Source organism: Lemur catta, chromosome 10 (genome assembly GCF_020740605.2).
Source record: "Lemur catta isolate mLemCat1 chromosome 10, mLemCat1.pri, whole genome shotgun sequence".
In the NCBI taxonomy this organism is placed as follows: Eukaryota; Metazoa; Chordata; class Mammalia; order Primates; family Lemuridae; genus Lemur; species Lemur catta.
In genome coordinates, this window is record NC_059137.1 from 27,271,655 (window position 1) to 27,294,384 (window position 22,730).

At 40.8% G+C, this 22,730-nt stretch overlaps 1 protein-coding gene across 6 annotated transcripts in view; it reads right to left on the minus strand.

The window, feature by feature from the left end:
• Window positions 1–22,487, minus strand: part of SLC44A1 (solute carrier family 44 member 1) — a 164,522-nt gene extending 142,035 nt beyond the window's left edge. For 4 of the 6 annotated variants that reach the window (XR_006737863.1, XM_045563111.1, XM_045563112.1 and 1 more), the window contains exon 1: window positions 22,184–22,305. Coding sequence is in view for 5 of the 6 variants with exons in the window: in XM_045563111.1 (XP_045419067.1) it covers window positions 22,184–22,219 (36 nt within the window). In the remaining variant the exon portion in view is untranslated. Of the gene's footprint in view, window positions 1–22,183 lie in introns of all 6 variants that reach the window. The other 2 variants (XM_045563114.1, XM_045563110.1) reach the window with 2 other exon arrangements.
• Between the last annotated feature and the right edge of the window lie 243 nt (window positions 22,488–22,730).

The window sequence follows — 22,730 nt, forward strand, 5'->3', positions numbered from 1 at the left end:
ACAAGTTAACCACTGGTTACACAGATGGCATCAAAGAACAGAATTCATTTTTACAGTTTTTAAGATGCTACAAATACTAAGTTTTTAACCCTAGAAGAATGAACCTAATTAAGTCTGGAGGAATGCCTTTGCTCAGAAACTGGCCTATCTCATACAAAGGCCAGAGGTAGGCAGAGCCAGATTAAGGTAAAGAAGTCTGGATGTTATATAAGTGTGAGAGAAGCCACTGGAGGGGAGAGGATATGGGGTCTGACTTAACTTTTTGAACTAAAAATGGAGAGGTAGAAAGAAACAACTGAAACTGATATAATAATGCATCATTCATTCAACGAACACTGACCATCTCCTGGCAGCCAGGCACGGTTCTAATGCTGGGGATACAACAGTTAACAGAACAGACAAAATCCCTGTGCTCACAGAGTTCATGGACAGAGAAAGCCAAGAAAAATATGCAAATTATTTCAGGTGATGATCAGCTTGAAAAAAAAAATACAGCCAAGTAAAGAAACATAAAATGGCAAATAGGATAGAAGATAGAAGGGCTGTCATAGAACTGAGGGAGGAAGTCTGATATGAGGGTAGAGCCAGACAGAGAGAAGACGAAGGCTATGAAACAGGAAGGATCTCTACATGTTTGAAAATAGTGAACTCAGCCAGAACATAATAAATGAGAAGACCGATTGGGGGGAGGTAGAAAAGTAGGCAGAGCCAGATTAAGGTAGAGAAGACGTCTAGATGTTATATTCAAGCGTGAGGGAAGGCACTAGAGGGGAGAGGATGTGGGGTCTGACGTACCTTGTTGATCACTGAGCTTGCTGAGCAAAGAAAGAACTGTAGGCTCCTAAACACAAGACAACGGTGACTTGGACCGGGGTGTTGGTGACAGAATTGGCACATTTCTGATATGATATGCAAAGAAAGACTACAGATGGCCTTAGGAGAAAATTTTTATAAAAAGGGCCATCACGTGTATGACCTCCAATATCAATATAACATGTGCAGAGAATGATCATGCCCCAAATAGCACCATTAGCTCTTCTTTAGTCCTCCTCCCCACTGGAGGGTGAGCTCCATGAGAGCAGGAGCAGTCGTGTATGTGCTGCTGTATCTACAAAGCCCAGCACGACGCTTGGAATACCAGCAGGTACTCTGAAAAGGTTTTTGTTTTTGTTTTTGTTTTTCAATGAATCTTGACACTTTAACACAAGTAAGAAAGTACAACCTTATAGGTATTATCAAAATTTACTGGGATGAGACTCAACATTGGACTGCAAGCACTGCAGCCCTACTAGGAGAAAGCGAGGGAATTCAGAAGAACTCTGAGCTGTTTCAAATAAACAAACTTACTGAAGCATTTACTGAGTGTCTTCTACACGGTACAAGTGCAATACTCTAAGAACACTGCCTCTCCTGTCTCCCAAGAAAGAGTTCACATCCTGGTGGTCCAGACAAGTCACATGCCCAAACACCAAAAGGACTTGTGCAGAGGAGAGTGCTGGGCAGCTGTCAGTAACCTTTGAGCAATGGCAAGGAACTAAAGAAATGCAACACAGAGAGGAATGTGGCAGCATCCCAGGTTTCAAAAAGGGAAAGATGCTGGGCACCCTAGATCACGCCTATAATTCCAGCAGTTTGGGAGGCCAAGGCAGGAGGATCACCTGAGCCCAGGAGTTTGAGGCCAGCCCAAGCAACACAGCAAGACCCCATCTCTACAAAAAAATTAAAAAATTAGCCAGGGGTGGTTATGTGCACCTGTAGTCTCAGCTGCTCAGGAGGCTGAGGCAGGAGGATTGCTTGAGCGTCCAGGAGTTTGAGACTGCAGTGAACTATGATGACACAACTGCACTCTAGCCTGGGTAGCAGAACAAGACCCTATCTCTAAAAAAAAGGGATGGGGTTAGGGAATGAATGCCACATACTTTGCAGTTGAGCATCATTTCAACTCTGGGTTAAATTCTAGAACAGAATACCAAAAGGAGGGTCTGTGGGCACTTAGAAAAGGAAGCAGTGACCAGTAAGAGCCAGCACATGCACTTCAGTAAGCCATTACTGGCTAAAGTCATGCCTTTTTTTGATAGTTAAGAAAATGGAGATTAGGAAATATATAATATAGCTTAATTTTATTAAAATTTGTTGATCTAACCTCTAATGATATCTCTGGGGATAAGATGGAGGAAAATGAACTAAAATAAAGGTTACCTGTATATGGAACCTCTAGAATAGCCCTGAGAACTTAAGACCCAACCAGCTAAAGAGAATGATCACCTAAAGAGAGGTCCTGAAAAGAAATGAAAAATATTTTTAACAATAAACAAAATAAATTGATAAATAATATCAAGGCCAAAGACACTGATACTTGGTGTTTCCCAAAGAAATAGGCCAGCCAGACCACACTACAGTGAATACCACAATCAATAAGCCCCTCCCCAGATGAATATGAGGACATAAATGCTTGCTGACAAAATTATCAGATTATGAAAACTTTCTGAGAAAGGAATAGCAAACGCACTGGATGATAAAATCAGAATTCCAAAAGCTCATGACAGTCTACAAAGCTGGGCAAAAAAAGCAATAGATTTAAATTTCCTGGGGAAAATTCAAGTTTTGTGCTTATGTTTTTAAAATCCTACATTGTAAGAAACACTAGCATAGGAGGAAAAAGTTGGCTAAGTTAGGACTTTTGGTGGACTGCAAGCTAATATAAGTTAAGTTGTAGAAAAAACTAATTCAACCTTAGACAACATTAAGAATCCAGAAGAAAAGACTACCTATACCTAGTTTGGCGAGTTGCTTTTTGTGCACCACACTTTAAGAAGATGGTTGGTTAAGAGTGGTGTATAATGGACGCCAGAGACTTAAAAGGGGAAATGGTAGGAGAAGGTGAGGGATGAAAAATTATCTATTGGGTACAGTGTACACTATTCGGGTGATGGCTACACTAAACGCCCAGACTTCACCAATATACAGTATATACATATAACGGAATTCAACTTGTACCCTCTAAATCTACTGAAATAAAAAAAGACTGTTAAACTACAACTCAGGCACATGAAAGAGACTTGGATAGTACTTACAGTAAATGCTAATTAACTGAATATATGCATTGAATTTTGCTCCCTTCTAAAACTCCACTAAAATGATAATAGAGGGATTTAAAACATTTGGAACTAGGAAGCAGGTGGGAGAGAGTAAATTGACTTGGCCTAGTAAACTCCAAAAAGCTGAATCCAGAGCCAACGGTGGGAAAAGATAGGCAGCAAACCAACTGAAGCCACAAAACTTCCCCAAAACTCAGGAATTAGTGGTATAATCTATCTCTGGATCTGGAAGTAACAATGGGACTAAAAACAGGAGGATTCATCGAAAGGCTACATGAGAGCAGTTAAACCCTCCACATAGTTAGACAACTAACTGCCCTTTTCTACCCAGAAGAGCTGTACCATGCAGGGGTACCACACAGAAAACAGGAAGTTACACATTAAGTACTGAGACTAACCACCACCCCAGCCTTCTTTCCTTGCTTGGGTCCCAGAACTCTGGCAGCCAGACCAATACCCACCAGAAAACCAGACAAGACTTCTGCCAGGAAATCTGACCAGTCCAAGAGAAAAAAAAACAAACAATACGGATACTTGGGGATTCTCAAAGAAACACGCCTGCCAGACCACTCCACTGGAAACCCAACAGTCAACAAGGGAATAAACCAAGAAAGAAAAGACCAAGACAGAAACACTAATGAAAACAAAACCAAAAAAAAAAAGAACCAAAGAATGCTTAAATAAATGGTGAACTATACCACACTTACAGATTGGAAGACGCAATATTACTTGACAATTCTCCCCTAATTGATCCATAGTTTCAACGCAAGCCAAATAAAAATCCGAGCAGGATTTTTTTGTAGATATTGACAAGCTGATTCTAGAACAAGGAAAGGCAAAGGAACCACATGAGCCAAAATAACTTTGAAAAAGAAGGAAAAAGTTAAAGGACTCACATTACCCGATTTCAGTATGTAGCATAAAGCTACAATAATCAAGACCATGTGGTATTGGTGTTAAGACAGACACACAGACAAGCAGATTGAGGAAACAGAATAGAAAGTTCAGAAATAGACCCACACATATATGGCTGATATTTGAGAAAGGTGCAAAGGCAGTTCAATGGAAACAGTACAGTCTTTGTCAATAAACTGTACTGGAATAATTGCATATACATATGCAAAAAAAGAAAAGAAAAACTCAACCTATACCTCAAACCTTACATAAAAAATAATTCAAAATGGATAGTAGACCTAAGTGTAAAATGCAAAGCTAGAAAACTTTAGACAAAAACATGGGAGAAATATTTGTAATCTTGGACTAGGCCAAGAATTGTTAGCTATGACACCAAAAGCATAATCCACAAGAAAAAAACTGATAAAATGGACCTCATCAAAATTAAAAATGTCTATTCTTTGAAAAATACTGTTATAAGAATGAAAAAACAATAGACATACTGGGAGAAAATATTTGCAAGACATATATCCTACAAAAGACTTGTATCCAGAATGTATAAAGAACTCTCAAACTCAACAATAAGAAATCAAACAACACTATTAAAAACGAGCAATAATTTGAAAGATACTTCACCAAGGAAGACATACAGATGTTAAATAAGCACATGACAAGATGTTCAACATCACTAGTCACTTGGAAAATGCAAACTAAAACCACAATGAGATACCACTACACACCAACAATTTAAAAAATAAACTGACAATACCAGGTGCTGCCAGGGATATGGAACAACTGGAACAGTTATACAGTGCTTGTGGGAATGCGCAATGGTATAGCTCCTTTGGAAAACAGTTTGGCAGTTCCCTATATTCACTTTCCATATGACCCAGCAATCCCACTCACAGGTAGTCACCCAAGAGAAATGAAAGCACACAAAAACCTGCATATAAATGTTTATTGCAACTTTATTAATAATCACCTCAAACTGGAAACAACCTAAATGTCCTTCAACTGGTATAATTATGCAATGGAATACGATAAAAACAAACTACCATACTGTTGATTCATGCAACAATATGGATGAATCTAAAATGCATTATGCTGAAGGAAAGAAGCCAAAATCAAAAGGTCACAATACTGTATGATTACATTTATATGACTTTCTGGAAAAAGTAAAACTACAAAAATAGAAATCGATCAGTGGTTGCCAGAAGTGGGGGAGAGATCTGACTACCAAGGGGCAGCTTGAGGGAAGTTTTGGAAGTGAGAGAACCATTGTGTATTTTGGTATTGGTTGTGGTCCCACAACTCTATGCATCTCTCACAGCTCATAGCACAACAAAAAAAGTGAATTTTACTATACATAAATTTAAGAACAATTTTAAAAAAGCATGAGATCCAGATAATTGGGAATTCATTGCAAGAAAGACTAAGGGAATCCCAGGTATGATGTGAAGAGAGATCTCAAATCGACAGCTCTGTAGTAGGCCTGAAGAATGGTCAGTCCAGATTGGAAGTATGGGAGAGATCTCTTCAGGAAGTTGAAACTGAAGGAACATCTAAGGCATCTGGGATTACTCAAAGGAGATTCACACAACTAGGTCAGAGTTTATAAGTGAATTAGTCATAAGTACATAGAAAACTAGGTAAACAGCAGAACAAGACAACAATTATCTCCAAGAGCAACAAATGAAGAAATACAACATGACTCAGCTGTTAAGAGCATTCACTTAGTCATAAGGTAAAGACCGAACATTGATCCAAACAGAGTTATGATATCTCTACAGCAGAAGGATGAGGGCAATGGGATATCTGTGTGTGGGGCAGGGGCGAAGGCTGGTGTTGGAAGAGAGCTCAATCTTCATATTCCATAGTGGAGGCTAAAATTAATGTTGAAAAATGAAGAATGAGGAGGTAGGGATACAAGCATGTCAGGGATCCAGAGGAGGAAAAGTAAAACAATTAACTCAAAGATTTAAAAGTGGCCTTGGGGCAGTAGAAAAAGGCGGCGGGGAGGGGGGGGGGATGCTCTGCCAGCCTCCTAGAAATGTTTAACTCATTAAAATATGTACATGTGTAACTCTGATAAAAATTAAAATTAAATAAATAAAAAATCAGGCCAGGTGCAGTGGCTCACACCTGTAATCTTAGCACCTTGGGAAGCTGAGGTGGGAGAATCACGTGAGGCCAGGAGTTTGACACCAGCCTGAGCAACACAGCAAGACCCCATCTCTACAAAATACAGAAAAATTAGCTGGGCATGGTGGTGCATGCCTGTAGTGCCAGCTATTCGGGAAGCTGAAGCAGGAGGACTGCTTGAGCTGTAGTGAGCTATGATGATGCCATTGCACTCTAGTCAGGGCAACAGAGCAAGACTCCATCATTCATTCATTCATAAATTAATTAATTAAATTGAATACAGAAATAAATAAAAGTGTAAGAGGAAAAGATGGGGGGGCCAGAATAGTAAAGGTTCTGGAAGCATGACATTTAGAAATGGTTGTATAAACTAAACTAAAGGTGTTTAAGTTTAAAACACACATATACACACAACTTGCTACACATTTCAGCTTCTTCTATCTGGCTAATGGACGCAGAATCAGGGCCAACAATTAAGTTACATAGACAGGAAGCTCAGCTGTGCAAAAAAAAAAAAAAAAGGAATTTCTAATAACTGCCTGAAAGTAGAATTAACTGTTCTGAGAAGCAGCAAGTTCTCTGTTGCTGGAGGTGTTTAAACAGAGACTGAACAAAATCCACTTAGTGCATGTGATATAAAATTCATTGCTACCTTGGTAGGTTAGACTGCAGACCTCTTAAGTCCCTGCCAGTCATGCAATTCTGTAAAAGGATTCCATGTGATAATTTCCTTTTTATTAGTACCATTCTAAGATAGGAGTAGAAACACTGGAAGGTGGAGAAGCTCAGGCACTCAGTACACTTGGGCTGCTGCTTCCTTTTATCCCACTTCCATCTCCACATTCTTTCAGCTTTTGACTTTTCATTTCAAAAGTCTTAAATGCATTTACATTTGATTACAAATCATCTAAAATATTTTTGGAAGCAAATGAGGTAATAAATACTTAAAGAGCAGAAGAGAAAATGCATGTCTCAGTGGGAGAAAGCTGGAAGAGAAGTGAGAAGGTGGTCTGACGTCGTAATAAGAAAGGAACTAGAGTCAGCTGTCCCCGAATCCACTCTGGACCCTGTGACTTGGTGGCCACAGAAGATTAAACAAGTCAATGTACCCAGTTAGGTATGAGACATTGGCACCATGACAAGAGCACTTGAGTTTCCTGGCAGGGTGACAGGGCAGAGATCTATGACTCAGTCATAAATGCTTAAGCCTTAAGAGCAGCAAAAGAGCCACCATAGGTTAGTCAAAAATAAAAGAATACTTTGATGTGTTCTATTTTAAAGTTTCTAGAACCTGACTCTATCAAAGAACAAAAAGCACACTTTAGCTTAAATGCTGGTCATCTCAACATGAAAATTAAAATATTACACATATTGCAGGTCCCATGCTTCTATGGGACTTTCTCAAGAGTCAGTGTGACTATCTGGGCATCTGAAGCTTTGTTATTTTCTACTTAAGGACAGCATTTTTTCTTTTACCCTGTACAATAAAATACTGTCATGCTTATAGACACAATAACTTTATCCTAAAGTTTACTGAGCTCCATCCTCACCAGTTAAGCATGGACACAAATCTTACTTCAAAAATAATGTCTATATTCCTTTAGGGCACTTTTGTCTAGCTAGCTCTTAGTTTTGAGAATTAGTTTAGAATCTGGCAAGAAAGTATCAGCACTTTACACCTTGTAAACCATAGCAACTTTCGGGCATGTTTTAAGAGATTCAGCTGTGTTCTGGCACCCTGAAGAAGCTCCTACACCCCCCTGTAGCGCCTCCTGTAACAGATTGCGTACTTTTAGAGGGAAAGTCGCATTCTCCGTTGAACCCAGTACTTAGCAGCCTGAGCGGCACACCAGTCAATAAATGTTGAACCAAACCAAAGCATGTGGCCAGCTTGGAATATTCTTTTTATTCTACTGACATTCTTAATTCTCTTACTTTTTCTTTTCAGCATCTTCCTCCTGCCCTGGGAGCTTCTCACTGCTGTGCTGGGTGGAACAGGGTCATTCATGCAGTATGCTGCACTTTGAACAAAATATGTAGGACTGTACCTCTACCCACTCTGCCCCCCAGGCAGGCACTGAGAAGATGGGCCAGAAGAGCTTTCATTTTGCTCTGTGGGCCATTAACAAGGGCTGTGTTAGGGGTGGGAGGAAGGGAGGAGTGGCAGAAGGGAAGGGAAGCCCTCACTCTTATAAATCTAGTGACCAGTGCTTATTGCCTGGCATATTAGGTATAGATGAGGTCCAGAGGGCTGGCTCTAGCTTATGATGTACTTTTTCTTTCTTGACTGGCTAATATTAACGTCTTCACCAAGACTTATAACGTAGGAACAAGGTAGCAAGGTCAGGTTCCAAAGCCCACCAGAATTAAAGATTTTCAACAGCAGCTAGTTTTAATTTTCAGGTTCATTCTCACTTCCCTCCGTTGACAGGTTATATTTGTTTTAACAGTAATTTTGACCAGCATCATGAGCATCACAAACTCAATTCATAGTCTCTGAGTACCCCCATCCCTGCTCCACATTTGTTCAACAAATATTTACTGAGGATCAATCATTTGCTTGGTCCATATAACACCATCCCTGTCCTCAATTCCTTCTCCAACAAAAGACAGGATTTGATCAGCAGGTCACACCTCCAGATGGCCATTTGGAGTGTTACGTGATAACTATTAATATAACTGACCCTAGCGTCTGCAGCAGACTGGGAGGAAAGAAGAAAACCCTCAGGTGCAGATGGCGGCCCCAGACCAGTTCAGATTCTTAAATTTCAAACTTGAAAGATCCTTTTATAAATCACTTACCCTACCCTAATCATTTACCTTACCCTTGGAGATCTCAAACCACTAATATGAAAAACAATGATTCACATGAAAGGCTTTTAAATTATAATACACCTGAGTGACTTCAAATTTATTTACATTATTTTGCCAATATTTCAAAGAACATGTTGAAGTTTATGACATGCTTGCACTGAGTTTTAGATCTACTGAGTGAGTCCTAGTTAAGAGTCACCTGATTCAACAACCCTCTTGTTCTTCTGGTTTCACTGTAATCACTTGTGTTGTCACTTAGGAGAATGGAATTGGGAAACAATATTGTTTCTCAAAGTGTGCTCTGCAAGAGTGATGAAAAAAATTTTAAAGCATAGATAAGTCCAATAAAGGCCAGTTAAGCAAAGTTAAATTGGTTTTCTGGGGGTAGGGGTGGGGAAATGACCCTTTAATATTTCAATATGCACTATGACTGTTCAAATGGTGGGGGAGAGTGGGAGGGGAGTGAAATAGAGTGAGCAAGAACCTCCCAAACTTTTCTGACCTCAGAACTCTTTTTTGGAGGAACATCTTGAAGCTCTGGTGTTTCAGAAGCACTTATTGGGAGAAATCCTGGTTAAGGCATTCTTACATAAGAAATTTTTGTATCTTAAATGGGATAGCCAGATCATAGAGGCTGGTTAAATAGCAGGTCCTTTCTTGCCTGGGAGGCTTCCTGTTCAATTTGCTTGTTCCTACTCAAGAGAATCATGTATTTACTTTGTCTTCGTTTACTTTTCAGATTTTATTAAACTATAAACTTTTAAAAATTATCATCAAAACTAGAATTGCTTTCAATTTTAAAAGGAAGTATCTTATTGAAGTATTATTTCCAAACTTTCGTAAGTGAAATCTACTTCAACCACCAGTTTACATTCCAAAATGTTTTTCTTGATGAAAAGTACAGCTAGTTTCAAAATATATTTAATATGCTAGACTTTAAAACTTAATGTCTTTAGAATTGTCTTCCAACACTTGATGTTTTTAGGATTGTGATGGAAATACAAAATCACATGCAAAACAGATTTGGAAAAACTTCAGGGTTTAGCGAGCAAGAAACAAAATTCTCTTTAATATGCTGAGTTTTAAAAGTGAAGTTTATTTTTTTTTTAAATTCCAGCTCTTGCCCTGGTGGTAATAATCTCTGCCTCCATAATTTGATCTTAATGCGCACGCTAATCACTTGTGCTGGAGTCAACTTCATTGTGGCCATTTTCTTCACCCTTTCTTTTTTCCTGCTCTCCTGAGCCTTGCTGGTACTTAAATAACATTAGCATCGATTACATTAACGCTTTTAGAGGCCATGGATGTCCAAAGACCAACTAAACATAATAATATCCATTCTTCATTTAAAACTGTATTCTCAAGAATCAGTGAATTAAGGGGAAAGGATACAACTGTAGTCACACGTAGCAAAACTTACTGTCATGATAGACTTGTTCAGACTTAGTACTTAGAATAAAATGTGGGAGGGCCTCAAAAGAAATGCACAGCAGCCACTGGTCCCTAGAGTCTGAAGTTTATAACCACCACTTACAGACTCTGCTCCAAACTGTAATACTCTGGCCTCTACTCTGAGGTACACTGATTTAAAACCAATCTACACATACACTTAAAAAAGAATAAACAGCATACATAATCTCTGAATTTAAGTGACAGAAAAGTGATATCTACGGCATATTCAATATACCATTTACATGTAGTAGTTCTCGGAATAGCACAGGGAAGGCAATGCAACAGGAAATGCACTGGTTGGAACTACTCCTGGCTTTACACTACGTGGGTGATCTTCGGCAAGCTACCTAACCCTTCCGAGCCTCAGTCTCCTCATCTGTACTAACTGGTACCCATCTCAGGGTCGTGAGAATAAAATTAGAAATGCATGTAAAGCATTTAGCCCAGAGTCTACCACACAATAAATCCCCAATGACTAACTGGTCATCACTACCCCTGTGCTCATTCCCTAGTTGTGTGCTCTCATAGTCAGCACTTTCTTCCCTTTTCTTCCCCTTGGAGACCACCATCCTTAAAGCATCTCCTCGATGCTTCAAGCATTTTCTGAAATCCAGTTCTGGGTCTTCAATTGCCTATGGAAAATACCACCTTGAGGTACTAATATCAGTGCCACCTCAACCCAGTCCACACAAAATGGAATTTACCTTCCTCTCCCCACAAATGGGTCCCCATCTCCACTCTCATGTCCATCCATTATTATACCCTTCCCCCATTGTACAGCATTCAAAACTTCTATTTCCTCCCTCTCCCTTATCCCATATATTCAGATTAATTCCGGAAAGTCTGCCCTATTTCAACTATGTAATGTCTCTTCTGAGTTTCCCCATTGACACTGTCTGGTTTGAGTTACTGAGCAGTTTCCTGGGTGGTCTCTGCCTTCCATCTCTGCCACTTGAGGAGCAGGCACACTGTCAAATTAATCTTCCTTAAACCACTCTGAAAACTCCTCCGAGGCTGCCCATTTCTCTCCCCTTCAAATATTAATGCCTCCCCTCTATGTAACATCTCTTCTCTCTACTTCAGTCAGGTCTCCTTCCCATGCTGGCATGCAGCAAGTTACTGCTTCCTTGCCTTTGAGCAAGCTTGTCCTTTCCACTGGAATGCCCTCTCTTCTCCCTGCTTTCTACTACAATCTGGCTACTCCTCCACTCCTTGTAAATCTCAGCAGGCCAGATCAAGGATTGTTTTCACGGTAGCTCACGCCTATAATCCTAGCACTCTGGGAGGCTGAGGCAGGAGGATCGCTTGAGGTCAAGAGTTCGAGAGCAGCCTGAGCAAGAGCGAGACCCCGTCCCTACTAAAAATAGGAAAAATTAGCCAGGCATGGTGGCGTGCGCCTGTAGTCCCAGCTACTCAGGAGGCTGAGGCAGGAAGATTGCTTGAGCCTGGGAGTTTGAGGTTGCTATGAGCTAGGCTGATACCACAGCACTCTAGCCCCGACAACAGAACGAGAATCTGTCTGAAAAAAAAAAAAGGGCAAAAAAAAAAAAAAATTGTTTTCAGGAAGCCCACTCTCCAGCTATTCTATCCCCTCTTAGTTTCCCCATTCCCTGAACTCCTAACCACCCAATTTAGCCTCTCATTATTGCTGTTTGTTTCCCGCTCTGCACTCATCTTTCTGACACAATTTAAAATTTTTGGAAGTCAGGGTCCTTTTTCCAAACCTCAAACATAGAAATTTTTCAGGGGAGGATTAATGATTATGAGAACATATAAGACATTTAGTTTATATTAATATCATAATTTCTGAGATATTTTCATGGGTGTGTGGTTTGCTACAAGTCTATGAGGCAGATTTAATTTTTACAGCTGCTGAAACACAGGCACCAAATGTTAAAGAATTTGGCCCAAATAACCCAGCTGGTGACAGAGCTGAGATTCAAACCCATATACCCTGGCTACAGAGCCCATACTCCTGCCAGTACACAGTAGTGTTCGGTCCTTTAGATTCTTAATAGCCCTTTAGAAAAGAAGTAGGGAAAAGACTTCTTATGAGGAAGGCAAAAAGCCTCTCACGGATTAAAGGAGGATCATTTATTATGGTTGGAGATGAAGAAGTACAATAGACAATAAATAGTACAATAGTACAATAAATTCAAATGGTTTTTTGTTGTTTTTTTTTTTAAACAAAGTCTTACTTTGTTGCCCAGGCTACAGTGCAATGGCATCATCATAGCTCACTGCAACCTCACATTCCTGGGCTCAGCCTCCCGAGTTGCTGGGACTACAGGCATACACCATCACACCTAGTCAATTTTTCTATTTTTTTGTAGAGACAGGGTCTTGCCCTTGCTCAGGCTGGTCTCAAACTCCTGACCTCAAGCAATGTCCCACTTCAGCTTCCCAGAATGCTAGGATTATAGGCGTGACCCACGGCACCCAGACTATTCAAATGAATTTTATATTAAGAGAAGGAAGAAAGTTTTACACCCAAAATATACTGTTTAAAATTAAACTTTTGTTATTATAAATAATACTACAATGAACAGATTCTTACATATAGTATTACTGTACTTTTGAATTACTACATAAAGAGTGTCAACATTTTTTATGGCTTTTAATGTATGTTGTCAAACAGTATCCCAAGAGGGTCATTCCAATTTATTCAGAAAATCAATAAAGTATATTTGAGTCAAAACCACATGGGCAATGAATACTACTCTGTTAAGTTTTACCAAAGTTATAGGTGTAAAAGAGTGCCTGTATCTTTATTTATTTACTGATAAGACTGAACATATTTATGCATAGTTTATTTCCTCTTTTGCAAATTATTTATTGCAGAGATGCTTTTTAGATACTGTGATAACTCTTTATATCATAAAGATATTCTAAATAATGATGTGAATCCTCAATTTTATTACTGCTTATACAAAATAAAGAACAAGCAAATCCTAAAATTAAACAGGTTAAAAAAAATTGAGGCACTCTCTCTTTCCCTCTCTATTCTAGTATATTCTACTCAGTATTATAGTTCCGTAAGTGTAACAGGTAGGGGTGGAAAGAAGAGGAAAGAAAACGAAAATTTCAAGAAAAGGAGGAAAAAAGAGAAAAAATGAGTACCAATGAGACAGAGAAATAAGAATTTAAAAGAAGTAGAAAAGGAAATTGAGAGGTAGAGAGGGAAGAGGTTATACTAACCCCCAAGGTTTTCTTGGGGACCACTGCTTGCAGGAAGACTAGTTAGCTACTTAACTATTATTCCAACCTCAAATGCTCTTCTTCCTCGGAAGCTATCCTTGGCTGAGAATGGGAAAGAGGCACTGGGATGGGCAAAAGAAAAAGACAAGTGCTTCAGCAATGGCTGGAAGAGTTATCACTGGGAGAATACGAAGATAATTGTGTGACTTTCATCTATGAACTGTGAAAAGTTTATAATGGTGCTATAAGCAAAATGTTAGGAAACACTGCAGAAGTGTGATCTTATAGACAAAGAAAATAGCAAAACTATGTGGCAGATACTATTGGCTGCCCACCCAATCACCAACCGACCCTCCCCTTTCTGCCTGGCTGGCAAAGTCTTAATTTTGTTCTGGTGTCACTCTGCCTCCCCCAACCCCTTGGCTCAGAGGGAAATCCTGGCTGCACTCATCCAGCTCCTTTGCCTCCCCCTTGCTAGAGCTTGCTCAGGGATGAGTGTGCAGCCCTCCCTAATGACTATGAAAGGAAAACCACTGGAGATTGTGTCAGCCCAGCAAAAGAAGTCAGAAGAGCCACAGCCATCTTGGGATCTTGAGGGAAGCTAATTGAGCAAAAGCTACTTTCCTTAAAATGACAAAAAAGAAATAAGGAGAGAATTTAGGCCCTTGCTGAGATCATGAAGCCACTGAACTAACCAACCTGGAAGCTACCCTACCCCTTGACTTACAGGAGAGAATACATTTTCCTTAACGTTTTAGCTATTTGGATTTAAAGGTTTTTTTTCTTTCTTATAGCTACAACATCCTAAGAGGTTCATAATGAAGAATCTTACAAGATTATGAAAATCATTATTATTAACACAATGCTACAGAAAAATAAAGCAAGCTTTAATACCTACACTGCTACTTAAACGTCTTGAAGTAATCATCTGTTTTCAACTTTTCCATCTTCTTCTTGCTATTTTTCTTATTTAACATAGTACAAATGTATCCAGAAATCAAACGCTTATGTTTAACAATTTTCAGCACATCTGGCAACCTTAAAAATTGGAATAAAAATTGCTTTGAAGAGTTTCCCTACTAAATAAAAGTCTAAATATTTGGTTGTAAGATGTTGTAGAGAGCCGCTAAAAGGAGTAATAACATTATTTTCACAAAAAAAATAAATTCCAGTGGTTTACCAGCCAAATGTTTGGTAAATAAATCTTGGTATAGAACGATTATCATATTATGCAATTAGAAAAGAGTCCACCAAGGGCAAAACACTGGCACATATCCCCTGTGGAATACATTAAAACATACTGAAAAGTGCAAATCTCTTTTAAAGACCACCATTTAAAAAATTACTGAATTTGATACAATGCACAGATTCAAAATTGGAACATTATGCTATGCCATATTCCAAATAAATGAGAAAACAAAAGTAACAAAAGGGAAGAACTGTTAGTGTGTCAAAAACTTTAACCATCTTCACAGAGAGAATTCCCATAGTAGAGATAACAATGCCTCCTTAATGAGTTAAGTTTTTCACCAGCTCACACACCTTTTCTTTACAGCTCTAGCCATAAAGTCCCAAACATTTGTATCTGCTATAAAAACATCAGCACTGTAAATCCAACTAGCCCATTACTAGGGTGCACTAGCCTTTTCCCATCCACCTGGACCCAGTAATTTACATCTCTATAAGAACATTTGCTTCACACATGACATGTGTACCTGCAACTTAAGAATGCTGCTGAAAATTCTGTTAAGAATCTTCTTCCAAAGAATCTGTGCTTTTAAAAAAAATTTATGTTGAATTTTAAAACACCGGAGTTCTACGGTAGACGTTCATCCACATTCATCAGTGGAAGGAAAGAGCATATTTGTTAATTCATTCAAATATTTCATGAGTAGGTACCACGTACCGGTACCAACCAAGCAGAGAATAACAGCAATAAACAAAGCTGATTTAGTCTCTCTCTTCATCAACTCAGTCTACAGCAAGGGTCAGTCAACATTTTCTATAAAGGGCCACAAAGGAAATATTTATGCTTGCAGGCCAAAAGGTCTCATTCAAAACTGTTTCACAACTACTCAGCTCTACCACTGTAGTATAAAAGTGGCTACAGGAAATATGTAAATGAATGAGTATGGCTGTGTTCTAATAAAACTTTATTTGTGAACAATGAAATTCAAATTTCATAATTTATGAAATAAATTTCTCATGAAATAATATTTTTCTTTTGATTTGTTTCAACCACTTAAAAATATAAATACCATCCTTAGCTTGCAAGCCATACAAAAACAGACAGAGGGTCAGATTTGGCCCATGGGCTGTTGTTTGCCAACTCCTGGTCAGGACATTAATACTAACTGTATAATTATTTGTTTATTGTTTTAAGTGCTCAAAGGGAAAACACATAAGGCTATGAGAGTTTAATGAGGAGACATGGCCTGGTTTAAAGGATCAGAAAAGCTTTTTCTAAGGAAGTAACTTTTAGGCTGAAACTTAAAAGTAATCAGTCAAAGGCCAGGGGAAAAAGCAAAGAGCCCTCTAGACAAGGGAATAAATAGCATGTGCAAAAGCCCTAGAAGAGGAAGGAATACAATCAACTGAAGAATTCATGAGGCTGGGGCACAAAGAGGCAAGAAAAGCATGGAACAAGATGATGCTGTTGGGAGATGGAGAACTGCCACACAGGGTCATGTTGGCCAAGGTCAGGAATTCTGGTCTTTGTCCTAAGAGCAATGGGAAACCACTAAAGGGTTTTAAGTAGGAGAGAACCACAATTAACTTTGGAATCTTCAAAGATCACTAAGACTGCAGTACGGAGAAAGATTATAAAGGGAGCATGAACGGATCCAGAGAGATCTGTAACCAACATCCTGGCTGGAGATGACAGAGGCTTGGACTGGGGGTGCTGGCAGTGACATTTAGAAGGTAAAAGAGGCAAGATGGGGTGACCAGATATGGAAGAGTGAAAAGGCAGGCCCTACCGGACTCAGGTTTCAGTTTGCACAACCAGGACACTGGTATCATTCAGTGAGCCAGAGACACAGTACTGAAAAAGACATTTGGGGGTGAGGGGAATGGGTGTGTGTACAAATTTTGAGGTCAGTTTTAAACACACTGAGTTTAAGTTGCCCGTATGATATTCTAGAGTAAGTGCTAAGCAATCAGTGGGATGTAAGGATCAGAGGCGAGGACCAGGTTTGCTTTAATTCAGTAATTTAGTTTGGGAATTGTCAGCATCCAGGCTGAAACCATAGACATAAGAGTAAGGAAAGGGAAGGAACAGTGGTTCTCAATCTTGGTGGCACATGAAGATTACCAGAGAAACTTTTAAAGATTCTGATGCCCAGGTAACATCCCTGACCCAATTAAATCAGAATCTCTGTGAGGGGGACCCAGAGATTTTTAAAATTCTCCATGTGATTCCAATGTGCAGACAAGGCTGAAAAGAAAAGAAGATCTAAGACATTAAGAATTAACAGTACTGTACTACAGAAAGGGCAAGAGATTAAGAAACTAAGCAAGTTTCTAGTCCCAGCTACCTCATAATGTCACCCTCTGACCTCAGACTACTTCATATTTCTAACAGAAAAGTGAGATAGTAGGATTGATTTGTCTCTAATATCCCCTAGAGTCACAAAAATCTGAGCCAGAGTTACAAAACTAAAATATTTCATTTTTCCTTGGTAGTCTGAGAGAGGAAGGGAACACAGAAAAATAGCTATTAACCAATTACCAGTAGAATATATTTTTAAAAGTAATTATCTTTAAGCCAATAACATTTTTAAATGATAGGGCTGTTAACATATCAAATAGTATTTGATAGCATTTGCTAAGCCTGGAAGCATCCTAACTGGGCGAGCTCTGCTATATTACCCCAGCTAGTAACTTCAGAAGTTCAAAATGGTGGCATGAAATTTCACTTGGAAATTCCTCTAATTCAAAATTTTATTCAGTAAACCTTTTCTAAAGATAAAAAAGCGAGCTGCAAATTAAGGTTTAGGAATTGTGTATGTGAACACAGAAGCACAGCACTCAGATTCAGAAGACGTGGCCTGATGTTGAAATCTATCACTTAGTATCTCTGTGACTTTAGCCAAGTTTCATAATCTCCCAGTGTCAATCTCCTCAGCTGCACAATGGAAGTAAAATCAACTTCAGAGTTACTGTAGAGGTTAAAACATGAAAATGGCTGTGAAAAATAGCTATTCAAAAAGCATCACCATTTTACACTATTTTCCAGCCAATTTTGACATTCACTTTTGATTTATATATTCTGAGGAGTGGATCCTCTACCCTAACAGCACAGTATTCAGATGGGAAAAAAAAAGTCTTCATACCATGACTTTTTTGTTCTAGTTAAAGCAGGTAAACTTTGCAAGTCATATTTTAGATGAGCAACATAACCTCTGTTGGTAATTCCCACTATACTCCTCAAATTTCATTTTTACCATCCAACTTCAAATTCCACAAAGCAGACATAGACTATGGTATTATTAAAATTCTGTTAAGGCACCAGTTAACATACTCAAATGTTAACAAGGTATTTGTGAACAACTTCAAAATACTCCCAAAACAAGAAATGAGTGCCAGAAAAAGAGTTAAATATATAGCCCTCAATTTTAAGAACACGGGATAAGAGAGTAGACAAAAGTCCCCTAAAGTCAGACAGACAAGGAGCAGTTTATTCAACCAGAAAGATTCTCCTCCATCTCTTGCAAATTTCTAAGGTTAGAACTGAAGGACACTGAACTTCACAACTTGCAAAATCTCCTGGCCTCCAAAGCACTGCTGTGAGAAATAATGATCTAGCCATTAACGACAAAGACTTAGGGCAATTTGCTAAGTAATCTTTCAAAAGCCTCCTTCAAACTGGTTTGTCAATGGGAAAGAGCATTTAATAAATCTAAAGATTTACAAGTGAACTTTGAAGTTTAACATTACAAGAATAGAAATTATGTCAGGTTATAACAGAACAAACGAATTATGGAGAGATGGGAATAAATTTTAAGAGCCTTAGAGAGGATTAGTGCTGTAAAAAGAAATGCAAGGCTATCCTACTTTTACGTTCCCTTCAAAAGACTTTTAGACAAGGGTTATGATGTATTGGCTTGTTTTGAGCTATTAACATAAGTAAACAACTTGTAATGGTCACTAATAAAAATTAAAAGAGTTCTAAAAGAGCCCTGATTCACTAGACACTTTTAAAATTCTTACATGCACATACCTGATATTGCACAAATTATTTTGCCAATAATTTGCTCCTTCAGCAAGAAAATGCTAGTATAGAATGTGACACTTTTCTTTGATCTAAATCCTAAAACAGGATAATTATTTTGATGAGAAATTATGATACCCAGACACTGCCAAGAAAATGAAAATAATACCAGGACAGATTATAAGAGATGAAAGTTTGGAAGACCACAAACTCTTTTATGAGAGTCTACAACATAGCAAGAGACTATGAGAGAAAATAAATCATATTTTAAAAGTGAATCCCTACTACAAAAAGAAAATGTGTTTTATTTACATTGATAAAATCTGCCAGGGCTTTAAAGTTGCTGATGATACAGCTCAGAAAAGCTAAGCTGAACTGCAGATTACCTCAAAGCATGTTGTTTTGACGTGCTGTGCAGGTTATCATTAGAGTTTGCAGACAAGCTCTTTTAAGATGTTACAGCCACTGCTTCAACCAAAACATACACATTGAGCAGAGCATCAGGAGAAAAGGGAAAACCTGCTCAATTCTGCAAGCTGATGGTACCATTGATAGAATAAGAAGGAGTGTTGAGAAAGGCAGGTAAATTTTAACTTAAACAGTGACAGTTTGAGCCTAGAAGAGGATGGTTTGGTGGAATTAGTCAACCAGCCCATGGAAGTGAAACAGTACATGGGTCAGGGATGTATTCATATTCAATGTCACTTGCTAGCCAGATGTTCAAATTTGTACATATACATTCCAGATCAGTGACTATTGTTGGGCAACTATCATGTACAAGGTACAGGCAGGCACTGCAGTGGATACAAAGATGAGCAAAACAATGCCATCCCTATACTCAAGAAGCTTACAATCCCATAGAAGGGATGAAACAAACATATTCTGCCTGAAAATACATATGAGGCCCCTAAGAGAGGCTCAAAATGATTTGGACATTTCCCTCTGGAGAAGATTTGGAGTTGCATTCCTATTTTATTTCAACACAACACATATGGATACAATAGTATGCTAAAACTGATGATGCTTCTGAAAGGAGCTTTAAAATGCCAGCAGATTATTAACACTTCACAAATGAAGAGGAAGCCAAAAATCTCAAACAAGAAAAAAAACTGATGACCAGCTCTTGGGCACAAAACCTGTTCCTCAATGCTCCACTGAACACTACAAGTCCCTAAAGCTGAACTTAAAGGCATGTGACAGCTGCTGATTGGTTATAGGAATTCACAGGAAAAAAGGCATGCTTCGGGTACATGACATGATCTTGTCTGTAGAACATGGCATGAAAGAAATAGCAACTGCAAAACGAGGTAAAAGCAAAGAAAATGTATATGACAGCATTCTGAAACAGTATGATGTGGAGCTAGACAAATCCAAGACTCACTACCTGTTATTAAACCAGACTTCTGATGCATCATCCATATCCCTCCCAAATTTAATCGCTCACACGCTGAACAAGCCATCCATAAACTATCTATACTTTCCTGTCTTAAAGGCATTTCACCACCAAAACAATGTAAAGTAACCCAATTCTGAAAAGAAAAGGAAATATGAAAAATACTATTTTAGTGAAATTACATTTAAGTAAATATTAGATGAATAGCATCCATCTAGACCCCCCCAATTAACCTTTATATGTTAATATGAAAACCCTGATATATCAAGACTCTTCTTCCTAACACCACCACATATACTTTTCCTTTGTTATTCTAACTGAATAGGAAGATTTAACTACACCAATTAGCCTGACTATAATCCTAGTAGGAAAAGAAAGAAAAGAAGAAAGAAAGAAAGAAAGAAAAGAAAGAAAGAAAGAAAGAAAGAAAGAAAGAAAGAAAGAAAGAAAGAAAGAAAGAAAGAAAGAAAGAAAGAAAGAAAGAAAGAAAAAGAAAGAAAGAAAAAAGAGCAAACGGGTAAGCAAACACTCAAAAAAAGAACGGGACAAATAGGATGGATACCTAATAAAACATAAATGTCCTCCATTCATCTGCAATTCTAGTCATTTTCTAACAGATCTCAGATTTTTAGAACAAGTATGCAGGTTATTTAAAACTGAGTTATATATAGTCATTTAGCAGCAGCAAAACACTTCTGGCATTATCACAGATGTTAGATCTCTGGAAGAATTTTTTCCCCAAAACTGGCATTTTTCTTCACCAAGAACCAACCAGCTTTTATTTCTAAAAAACAAGAGCCCTTTTCTCCCCCCAAAACAAACAAAATCACAGACCACAGTTAAATTCTACGCTAATGAAACTGTGAGATTACATCCCAGGCGTTGTCAGAGCCTATTTTTCATACACCACCACCAGACAGTTTGATGCAGTATTCCTGATTGCTTTTTATCGTATTTGTAAATACACTCACTAATCCGCTAAATTAGGTAATTTACAAACAGGTCCTCTCAGTTATTAGTGGCCAGCAGTCAAGTTCTATTACATTTGATCCTCATACAGTTGTCTAAACATTTCCACCCAGGTTAAGGGCTCGGATCGGAGAAGGAGGTTGGCGAAATTTGGATGGGGGCAGGGTGGAAGCTGGGAGAAATCTCTGCATCTCAGCCCTCAGCGACATTCAGCCAGTACCCACAGAAAAACTAAATTCGGCACCTCTTCCTCCTGTTACACTGGCAACAAAGAGGGAGTTTCCGTAACGCTCCCGTCACCCACCAGGTGCCCAATCTCCTTCCCAGCCCGGAGCCAGCGCTCCCGCAGGGGCCTCGGCGTGCGCACAGGCCGCGGTGCCCGGGGTCGAGGCACAGAGGGGGCCGGGGTGGGAGGCGGGCGAGCGGGACCGGGAAGCGGGCCGTGGAAGGGCTCCGGAGCCCGCTGAAAACACCTGAACCCGGCCGAGGGCGGCGGGCGAGAGGAAGGGGACGGAATACCTAACGGAGCAGAAACTGTGGGAGAAGGGTGAAGAGCCCGTGTCGGGGGTACACGTCCTGGGAGCACAGAAAATAGTCGGCGGATGGAGGAGGAGACTCCACGGAGGTGGGAAAAGAGGAGCCAGGCCCGGAAGACTAGGGAAGGGGGCGCCACCTGGGGCACAGAGGAGGCGACAGGCGCCTCTACCTGCAGGCGGGCGGGACGGCCGCTCAGGTGGGACTGCCCGGGAGGCGGCGGCCGGGTCGGGAAGGGGCCGGGGAGGGCTCAGGGCGCACCCGGGGCCGCGCAGAGGCGCCCGAGAGTCGGCAGCCGCGCGAGCCGGCGCCGGGCATCTGCGGGACGCACTGGAGGGGGAGGCGGGCTGGGGGTCTTCGGAGCGCAAGGTGGGCTGACGGAGGCTGGGGGCAGCCAGAGGCAGCGGGAGGCGGGCGCCCGCCGCGCGGCACGGGGCAGGCATCCGGGCGGGCGGCCGGGAGGCGGGAGCCCCTCACCTGCGCGGCGGAGGAGGCGGAGCTGCAGCAGCCCATGGCGGGGCCGGAGGAGCCCGGAGGCGGCGCCGGGCGCGCAGCTACGCCCCGGAGCCCCTCGGCATGCGAGCCGGCGGGCGCCCGGGGAGGGCGCGGCCTGGCCCCGCACGGCTCGGCGGCGACGGCGGCGGCGGCGGCAGCGGGTACTCAGGAGGCGGCGCGGTTCGGGGCAGTCGCCGGCCACATCCCCCGGCGGCGGCGGCGGCGGCGGCGGCAGCGGCTGCGCGGCTCCTGCTCGGCTCCTGCTGCTGCAGCTGCTTCCCAGCGGAAAGGGGCGGGCGGCGGCGGCGGCGGCGGCGCCTCCCTCTGTCTCCCGCCTCCCGCCTCCCGCGCCCAGTCCCTCTCCCGCTCCCTCTCCCGGGCCGCCGCCTCCTCAGCGCCGCGCGCGTCTCCCATCAGACTCCCCGCCCCCAGTGCAGCGCCGCGCGGGCGGCAGGGCGGCGGCAGCCAGAACGAGGCCGGGCCCTTTGGCGCGCGTCAGAGCCTGCGCGGCGCCGGCCTCATTTCGCGG